Below are 10,341 nucleotides of genomic sequence, written 5' to 3'. Positions count from 1 at the left end.
GGGCGGGTGCGGGCCTCCGCCGGTGCCGGCGTTCCGCCCATTGGGGCGTTGTGTTACCGGCACCGCCGCCTGCCGTGGGAGCTCCCCCGCTCTTACGTGTTCGTGGTTTGGTTGTTTTGTTATTTTTTTTTCCTCCGTTCGCATATTTTTTTTGTAGGTTAACAGCGTGCGGAAGGGCTGTAGGGGCAGAGGACGGGGATTCAGGTGCTTCCAGTTGTGCTCGGCCTGTAAGGAAAGTTTTGCTCTTCCCTAGCCCGGGAAGGACGGTCCCTGACAGAGCCTGTGCTCCCCGGAGTCTTTAACCCCGCTTCACTATTTACCACAAAACGCTGCTGCTTTTAGAGGTGCCTGCAGCTGTGAAGGCAACGTGCCTGCGCTTCACAATGTCAATAAAAATTCTGGTGTGATTTATCAGCGTGTATGCTCTAACAACTTCATACAGTGGAGGTGTGTTCTAAAGATTAACATATAGCCAACATCCAAGTCCTAATCTACACCTGGATTTATTTCCCATCTTAAAACACAGCAACCTTCACCAAACTTTGTAAAAACTTTCAAAATTGAGAGCTTGCTGCAACAGATGTATCTCTTTACATCTTCTCATGGGAGTTCTGTTGTGAAATTTAAAGAGTTAATTCTACTTTTCTTGCACTTTGAAATTGTATTTGTATGGAATTTTTATGTACAGAATGTAATGACCTGATAAAGAATTAGGCTAGGTATTTTGGCAACTGAGAAGAAAAACTGGAGTGTAAGGGGGAATAGTCCTCTTCTTTGTAAAAGTATGTTAATAGGTTATTCAAACAGTCGTTTGTTAGAAACAGTTTTAAGGGCGGATTAGTCAGCTCTAAGTGCACAGTGAGGGGTGTCAGGTCGTGGCCTGAATTTGCACAATCTGGCAGCTTTCATGCATGAGTAGGTTTGGGTAGTGGTGAGTCTTCTTGGGTTGATTGGCGAGCTCTCATCCTCATGGGAAGCAAACTAAAGTAACTTGCCCCTCTTGGGTTAGGCTGTTAGAGGACTTTGGCATGTGAAATGTGCATCAGCTGCTCGTTGATAATTGCCCTTTTGCATAATCTTATCCTGTGGGAAATAGGCCAGAGTTTACTCCTCTTCCTTAGGACTCTGCAGAGAGATCCTGTGTTTACAGTGGTGGTGAGATACACTATCTTCTCTTAGGAGCTTCTCCCAGAATTTCTCATTGCACTTGTTGCTGTGCCAAAATCTTTGGGTTGAGTGCCAACTGAGGCAGTCACTAACGAAGACTTCTGTGTAGTTTGCTTAAGTGTGATGGTATATGTAGCCACAAGACTTGATTTTCGGTTTGATTTGTGGCAGTTTTGTCCCTTTCTCCAAATTGTGGTGGCATGTCAGAGGAGAAATTTAGAGGAAGTACTTGTGGGAAAATTTGTATGTGAGGTGTAGAAGACTCAATTTCATGGAGTATTTCAGAGGTAAAATACTGCAGTTCAAACCAAAAAAAAGCGGGGGAAGTAATTTCCTTTTTGAGACCAGCCCCAAAGAGGAGTATTTTTTTTTTACTTCTAAATGGAGAACGTGCATGAAGGAAGTTCTTATTTATTTCTGCTGTTATGAACCTTTAGGTTCTGTTGTTGGGAGTTTTTTGGGTTTGAAGCCTGGGTGGCAATCTAAAATTCAATGAAAAGTCATCCAAAGTTTGGTTAGGCATTCCTAGGCTGTCAACTGAGTGATGCAGGGTGTGCTGTCTGTTGGTTGCTATGATGGGGGCTTGTCTTTGATGTCTTCTGTATTAAAACTCATGTTCTGTGCTACTAAAAATAAAAATATATCACTTTTGCTGTTTTGGACACTGAATCAGTAGATACTAGATTCTTCTGCTTTTTCTTGCTGCTTTCAGAAGGTGGTTAAGTATTTTATTAATTTCTTTTATTGTAGATGCTTCTTTGGTGGTTTCTGTAAAATAAATCTCATCATGCAGGCTGCTGTATGAATGATTTTTATGTGTTACAGATCCTTTGAATAAACTTTGATTTAATTTTTTTTAAGTAAACACTTAATTTGCAGTACAGTAGTTCACATTAGTAAATAATATTTAACTTGAGCTGTCCACACTTGGATTTAACTCAGTGTGACTCTGTTCTATGCTCTGGTTTTAGTTCAACTGTTTCCACTGGAGGTTGTAGCAAGATTTCATTAGTATAATTAGTGCAGTATTTTAGTTTTTTTACAGTTTACTGCTATTATTACTTCAAGCAGTAGGGGTGGGTGAGGAAAATAGACCTGAATCTTAGTTCTTTTCTTAAAAAAAGAACAACTGGTAACCTTTAGTTTGATGTAAGATAGGAAGCCAGTACAATGTCAGATGACAGAATTGCTGTGTGGGTGCTGTCACTTAGCTTAGTTTTTGTGTACATGTGTTTTTTGAGAACAACTTCCCTTCTCTTCCTTCCTTTTTCCCTTGCTAGTTGATTAAACAGCAGCTGAGCTTCCTAAGCTGTGCTGGGATGGGCCTGAAGTCATTGGACCTAGCCTGGAGTGTTTTGGGAAAGATGCCAAGGTTGGCAGCTTTTTGTTTTGTGAAATGTGCCTGATGTGCATCTGGGTGCTGACAATGTCACCGTACCTTCAGAGAAAAATTCAGTCGAGTTGTGTTCAGGTTTGTAAGGCTCCTCTCTGGTGTAATTTAATTATCTAAAGCTGTGATTCCATAGCAGCTGCTGCTGGAGACCCCTTGAAAGAAAGACAGCACACAAAAATGCTTTCTCTTTCCTTTTCTCAAAGGAATGGCTGTGGGTATGGCCCCTTTAAAGAAGATGTGAAGCATTCAGGCATATTATCGATGTTAAGTTACTTAGACTAGGAGGATTTACTTCCTGTTGTTTAATGTGTCATTTTGGGTGTAATTGCGACTCCACTGTCTTCTAGTTGCTGTAGAAGTTGGGAGCTGAATATCTTCAGTGATACTTAACATCGATTAACATATATGCAGTAAGCCCTTGATTTCTGTGAAGATCTGAGGAGTATGTCTGACAAGTCTAAGCTCCTAGTTGATTCCCCCGATGAATTCTAGTAATAATAAGGTGATTGGCAGTGTCCATCATTTCCCTACCTGCTTCAAAACCCTATAAAACTGTTTCTTCTCAATATCATGGAATGCTAGTTTTTTTTTCTCACCCTTTGGATACCAGTTTTATTCAGCTGTTTCCACAAGGCGTGTCAGAAGAGTTTTACAAAGGAATGTGGTAAACAAGACATTTCTTTCTTTCTCCTTTTCTTACACAGCAGCCCAAGACCCACACTACCCAAATGCTTTTGGGCATGGAATAAAGGATCTTCTGCCTTCACCCTTAGCTATAGGTGCAGTGCAGACATTTTACAGGTGGGTCATTGCTCCCAAGGCTGGGGATGCCTCTGCCAAGCAACTGCACTCTGATGACCAGGAACTTGGTGACTAGGCTTCTGGTTTGTTTTTTTTTTTTTTTTTTCCCCCCCTCTCAGCTCTTTAATATATGCATGCTTTCTGTTAATTTTTAATGACTTTGTTCAAACAGAGGTTTGTTCTCGGTGTTAAGTGTTAATGTATCAGGCTGAGGTTAAAACTAGGTTCTATCCTTGATGTGATTGAAGCGTGTTTATAAAGATTTCAAGTATCTGCTTTTCAGTATTTGACTTTTAAGGGATAGAATATTTGCTGTGAAAATTGAATTGAGTTTGGAATACTGGAAGAAGGCTGGTAATGAAGTACATCCCCCCAGGATTTGAACATCCCTTGCATCTTTTTGTACTGAGAAAAACAGATTAATGTGTGACACAAGTAATTAATTTTTTTTTTTAAAGTCTGTTAAGTGTGTGTTCCTGCTGCAAAAAAAGCCTGTCTGAGCAGGAGGAGCAAATCCACAGCAACATCCAACTCTCACATCTTCCAGCCAGGCCCATCTGCTTTCAACATGCTGATGCTCTAAACATATACAACCTGAAAAGCAGGCCCCAGTTATTTCAGTTTGGGCATCATAAATAAAGGATTTGGCCTTTTTGTCTCATTGTTTGGAGATCTTGTCTGCAGGAGAAAGACTACATAAAGCCTTAAACAACTGCTGTGAAGACAAATAGCAGTACTGGGGTTCTGCCACTCCAGTGCCACCGAATCTTCCCCTTCTCCTGTCCTCCCAGGAGAAAGCCAACACGTTTTGTATGTGTTAATGTGGTACGTGGTAAATGTGAGCCCAAAGTGACATACTGAGTAGGGAAGATATGCTAAAAAAAATGGGGGAGAAGGCACATAAACCAAAACACTTGGCATGGTTTTGGACTGTATTCCAGCACGTTAACTGAGCACATCCTCACAGAACAGTAGAGACCTTGAGCAAATACCATAACTAAATGCAGAGAGGTAAACAAGAAGTTCAGGGTTTCTGTTCATCTTTGTACATTTTCTTTCTTGTGTTAGCAATATTGGTAATACTTAATTTTCCACCCAGACTTAGGTCTTATCCTTCTCGTACTGTTACTTCAGAAGAATACAGTAGCAGTGTGACTGTAAATTACAGGCTCATCAACCTGTGGGGCTGTGTGCCTGAAGAGTGCAGCAGTTAATGTTTTGCCCAATTGCAAAGTAATTTTGCCCACAGGAGGAGATGTAACAGAGGGTGGATAAGTGCAGGCAGCTGAGGTGTGCATGATTTAAACCTACGGGTACAGTATGTAGGGCATGGAAGATGAAGGCACATAGTTGTGGGACTGTCAACAGAAAGAAAAGCTGGTTACTGAAAATAGGTGATATCTGTCCTGAAAAGACTACATCTCTTCATTCCCATGATGATCCAGATCCTGCCTCTCTGTCCTCCATGCTGTATCAATACACAAAGACATTGTAAACAATGTGTACTGCTGAAATCTCTGCCTGGATCTCCTTCCTATGACACTAATTCATATGGCCAAAATTGCTTCAGAATCTAAGTGGGTTAATCACCTGCTTCCTTTGAAACTCATGCTGAGAGCCCACATCTAGTGCAGGTGTTGCAGCTGCCTGTTTCTGGGTGGTTACACTTTCATTGCCATCATTTTCTTCCTTGGGTGACTTGATCAAGGGCAAAAGGTGCCCTAACAAAACAAAACGACAAACTCCAACCAAACAAAAAAAACCCACACCAAACCCAAAACCCCCAGACCAAACACAAAACCATAAAAAAACCTTAAAAATCAGCGGGATAAGTTGTTAAGGGATCAGCTGTGGAGCTCTAAAATTATTTATTGACACATTATGATTATGATCGATGGGGGATTCCCAACTTTATTTGCATGCAAAGAGCAAATGTATTCCAGAGAACATCCAAGGATATCCCATTTAGGGCTATGACGAAGAGTTATGAACACTGTCTTTTTAAAAGGAACTAAGTGTCAGGATATAATGACTTGCAGTCTATGAGTCGTCTAACCACAATCCTGTGTAGAGCATAATGGTATTTAGTGTCCTGTCTCAGTGTCATGTAACTCTGGTTTTTTTTTTTTTTTTAGGAAAAAGCCCCAGGTTGTGTTCTTGAGGCGTTGAATGGTGGTGGTGTTCATTAAGGTGATAGGCAGTCCTCGCCAACTAACAGGACTTCCATGGTGGTCTTGATCACAAAGGAGTGAACTGGTTCTCTACTGTTAAGAAAGAGAGACAAGTTCTTTCTTCTTTTATGCTGGAGGTGTTGATTTTGGTTTCTCCAGTTACCCTGTCAGTCATGGGTTAAAGGCTTTCAGAGGCATCATCCAGTTGGCAATCCGAGTTAGAATCATAGAATCCTTTAGGTTAGAAGAGACCTCCAAGATCATCAAGTCCAACCATCAAGCCAACACTACTAAGTCCTCTGCAAAAACAGAATCAGAATCTGGCAGGGTTGGAAGGGAGCACAAGGATCACCCAGTTCCAACCCCTCTGCCATGAGGAGGGACACTCCCCACTAGATCAGGCTGCCCAGAGCCTCCTCCAGCCTGGCCTTAAAGACCCCCAGGGATGGGGCCTCAACCCCCTCCCTGGGCAGCCCATTCCAGGGTCTCACCACTCTCATGGGGAAGAACTTCTTCCTCACATCCAGCCTGAATCTGCCCACTTCCAGCTTTGCCCCAGTCCCCCTAGTCCTGTTGTTACTCGATATCCTAAAAAGTCCCTCCCCACTTTCTTGTAGGCCCCCCTAAGATACTGGAAGGCCACAATAAGGTCACCTTGGAGCCTTCTCCTCTCCAGACTGAACAGCCCCAACTCTCTCAGTGGACGTGGGGGGTTTATTAATGTGTTGTGAATGTCTTAAAGCAAATCACCGTGCTCTTATGTGGTTTAATTTGCCATTGTAAAGTCCCGTCTAAGACAAGGGCTTCTTTTTTAAAGTGCGTGTATGTGTGTCTTATTGTCTCTCTTTGTAAGGGAGCTAAGTTAGTAGCTTCTTTATCATCACTGCTGGAAGCAACCGCTGGTGTTTTGGTGTTGGAGTTTTTATTGTTTGCTTCTTTCTATTTATTTCTTTCATCTTTTCTCCTCCCCATTCTATTTGTTCTTACAAAAGAGATAGTGAACAAATTGTTAGCACCTGGTCTTGGGACCGCTCACAGGCTCTTAGTTCAACCTACTGTATTTACCCAAATGTAAGGGAGAAACAAGGGCATTAAAGGCAGGGTTTTTTTCCAGTTCTCCTTCTGTATTTTGTTTTCAGGTTATAATAGTGAGAGGTAGTATGGATATAACAGGAAAACCGATAAATTATTAGTTTTATTGCTAACACTTCTAAATACCAACTGTTCCAAAGATGCTAGGCAGTTCAAAAACTGAAGCCTTACCAACGTTGTGTAGTTTTCTTCTTCTAGAGCACTTGATGGGGAGCATTGGAGACTTCATAAAGAAAGGAAATAAAGTCTACTCATTTCTTTTTTTTTTCGAGGGTTGAATACTGACAGGAAGACAGGCTGCCAGGAGCTAGGAGGTGCTTTAAAAATTACAAAAAAAGCAGAATTAGTGCTTATTTTCCTTTAAGAAGGCTTGACAGATAACATCCAGGGGAGAAGACATGAAATGAAACTGAAGCAAGTAGAATACTGCTGTGTAATTACAGATATTACTGGGTTGAGCTACTCCCTGTTAATCACTCTTAATTGATACAACCCAGTTGCACGGTGTTTTATGGGTGGTTTGAGTAAGTGTGTAAGATCAGGACTGGTTTTCTGCTCTGTAAGAGAGATACTGTGTAGTCACTTTTTATACAGTGATGCAAATCCCTCCTAAAGCAACAGAACTAATGGACACAGGGGATTAGGAGGTGGTGGGAGTTTTCCATAGCTCTTGCTTTGGCCTTTGTCCCATGGGGGCAGGAGGTTTGGCCACATGTTGTCTCATATTCCATTTTTGAATGTTGGAAGGCTTAATACAGACTCATTTCTCCTTGTGTATTCAGTTACCTTTTGACTTACTGCTATGATACAAGAGTTTTAGGAATTTATTTGCTATTACATGCTGTATAGGGCATTCAGTGTGCTACACTTGGAGCGTGTGTTCTGGCATTCTGTTGGTCTGTAATCAGTTTTAGGGAGCCGTGTGCCTGGACATGCTGTTTGTTGCAGCAGGGATGAGTGGAAGTGGTTCTGGAGCTCTAAGTGAAAGAGCTCTAGTTGAGAATCATGAGGGTATTATTGAAGGAATAAACCAAGTAAATTCATATTCCATCAAAATGTTAGAGATAATCTAACATGGTACGTACTCCATTTTCTCCAAACTGTGCTGTGCTTATTACTCATTTTGTTTTTCTCCTTCAGTTCTATAGGCGCTGATGCAAAAACAGCTTAGCAATGGATCAAAGAAAAAATGATAGTTTTGTCCCAAGTATCACACAGTTAGAAGACTTCCTAACAGAACATGACTCCAATGTTGTTTGGCTGTTAGTAGGTAAGGTGAATCTATTGCATTTTGCTTAAAGGTTGATTTTATTTTTGGTGTGTACTTTTAAATGTACTTTTCTAAACATTGGTGTACTGGTATCCAGTTTCTTTCCAAATTACATGAAAACATTGCAAATATATTTTTACTTCTCATACAGCTGCTGAGTGAGGTATGTCAATGCTACTTAAGTTATTGAGAAAAGAAAAAAATGTGGAACCATTTCCAACACTAATTATGCTGCAACACTTGGGTGACAAATGCAGGGTGCAAAGGATGATGCTCTACAACTGTGATTCTGCAAAATAAGAACTCAGTGAGAACTTTTGTCCATGAAATAAGTGGTTTGTTTTTTTTTCTAACACCAAAACTAATCACTAAGCTGGTGATTAATTGTAATACTGTAACAGAGGATTAACATTGTAGCACATGACAGGCAGGTGCAATAACTTTGTTATACCAATATGTACATATCTGCCATTTAATATGGTGTAGTTTGAATAGTGACATAAAGACTGTTGTGTTTAATGACATAAATTCTACACTAAATTGTGTGCCACAATAAGCCTTGAAGCTAAACTATCCTAGTCATGGGCTGGTTTTGTCCATGTGCCTGATTTAGGTATGCTATTTTTTTTTTTTTATAACACTAGTGCTATTGTTTATATTTGTGTAGGTACTTTTATTTTCTGAATCTATGAACAGTGATAGCAAAATAAAAATTAAGTTGTGTTCAGGTCCAGATGAGAGTGCTAGAAGTGTGTGATGAATTTGGACTTTTCTGAAGAAGAAAATGCTGCTTTTCAGCCTGGATTCTTAGATCTGGAGTAAGGGGCAAACCAGGAAAAATGCTTGGTTTTTTTTACTTCTGGGAAGTTAAAGGATGTCTGCTGGCTGTTGACTAGAATTCGTTTTTTGGTAGGCCAAACTGAATTAAAAGGACAATAGGCAAATTAGCTGAGGGTGCTTTCTGAGTGCTATTTATTTAACTTTTAATATGTTGACATGGAGAGTTCATAGTCAACATAAAATTCGAAGTGTAATCAAGGGGAAAAGAAGGTAAGTCACCATGCTGATAGTTGCTCACCATAAAATGTGGAACAGATGCAGAAGAGATCTGAAAAATTAGTCTCTGGAAGCTTTGACTTGAGCTTAGGGATAGTCACATCTTTCACTAAAAAATAGGAGTATCAAACTGCTGCCTAAAAAATTGTCTTTCTCCAGTTTTCCCTCTCTCCACTTGATTCTTGGAGCAAACTATTAGTAATTCTACTTGGAAATGATGTAGAATATAAGCAGTTCCATGTAACAGCTATAATTCAAACCAAAAGCCTTGCTTAGCTTTCTCATTTGCTTGAATATATTAAACTTACCAATTTTGGTTTCACTGAAGGGTGTGTGAAACTTCAAGAAGTAATACAGCCCATCCCCTTTTTCTGCGGGCAGAATGACCTGTATACGATTATTCAGTTTGGGGGAGCTGCTAATCTCTTCAACTGGAGGAAACCACCTGGTAGTCTAGAAACCATGACAGAACAGAAAAAGCTGGGTAGCCTTCTGTTATTACGATGTTTGGATAGAAAAATATTAAAGTAATATTTATTAACTGCCCTGCTTTCGATCAGCCATTCCTCTTTGGCTTTCATCTGCTGGCCTATGTCTTCCTGTTACCAGAGAACAAAAAAAAGTCAGTAGTTTCTTCTCATGAATCCTGAAGCAGCTATTGATCCCATTAAAAGAGGCTATGAATTCCAGAAATTAATATGCCCCTCAAATAGCTGTTGCATAATTGTAGAAAAAAATCTAAAAATCACATGCAGTAAAAGTTTTCAAAATGTAGTTTTAGTGGAGAGGCTTTTAAAGCCCAGAATATGATGATGAGATAAATAGAGTTTATGGGATCCATCACGTAGTAGTGGAGACTAAAATTTGGTGAGGGAAAAGAAAAGGCTTCTATTTGTGGTGGAGGTAAGACTAGTGGTAAAGCCAGTGGACTTAGGATGGTACTGCCTGGAAATGGCACAAGTGTGCTGATTTTTCTCAGTATATGTCACCTTAAGAGGGAACCTTCTTGGCTTTAGGTATCTAGAAGTTAATTGTCTAGTTGAACCTTAATCTCAAATTGTTTTATTACTGGAATGGGACCCTTTCAGTGAGACCTTTCTCCCTGCAGTGAGCAGCTGACTCCTGTGAGAGTGAGGAGAGGAGGACGCTGGCCCTGCAGTGTGTCCTCAGTGGCTGCCAAGAGCAGCTTCTTTCCTGGGGTGTAGCTTTAACCCTTCCTGCCTCGTTCCCATGTCATCACCCACACAGAACTGATTGGTTTTACACAACAAGCAGCTTACCTGCCTGGCTGTATGAGCTGCTTGGATTTTGGCCACACTGGATCAGTTTTCCAGTAAGGAAAAGGCAAAATCATGCAAGTCTTTCTCTTTACTTTCTCCTCACCTTTCAAC

General features: G+C 40.6%; 1 protein-coding gene across 1 annotated transcript in view; it reads left to right on the top strand.

Moving 5' to 3' along the window:
- The first annotated feature begins 7,797 nt into the window (after positions 1 to 7,797).
- The window catches only part of KIAA1109 (KIAA1109 ortholog), a 105,907-nt gene continuing 103,363 nt past the window's right edge, over positions 7,798 to 10,341 (top strand). The window contains exon 1 of the mRNA XM_008950048.1: positions 7,798 to 7,894. Within this exon, the coding sequence (XP_008948296.1) occupies positions 7,798 to 7,894 (97 nt within the window). The remainder of the gene's footprint in view (positions 7,895 to 10,341) is intronic.

This window comes from Merops nubicus, unplaced genomic scaffold, assembly GCF_000691845.1.
Source record: "Merops nubicus isolate BGI_N331 unplaced genomic scaffold, ASM69184v1 scaffold24721, whole genome shotgun sequence".
Lineage (NCBI taxonomy): Eukaryota > Metazoa > Chordata > Aves > Coraciiformes > Meropidae > Merops > Merops nubicus.
This window is presented reverse-complemented; position numbering and strand designations above follow the sequence as displayed.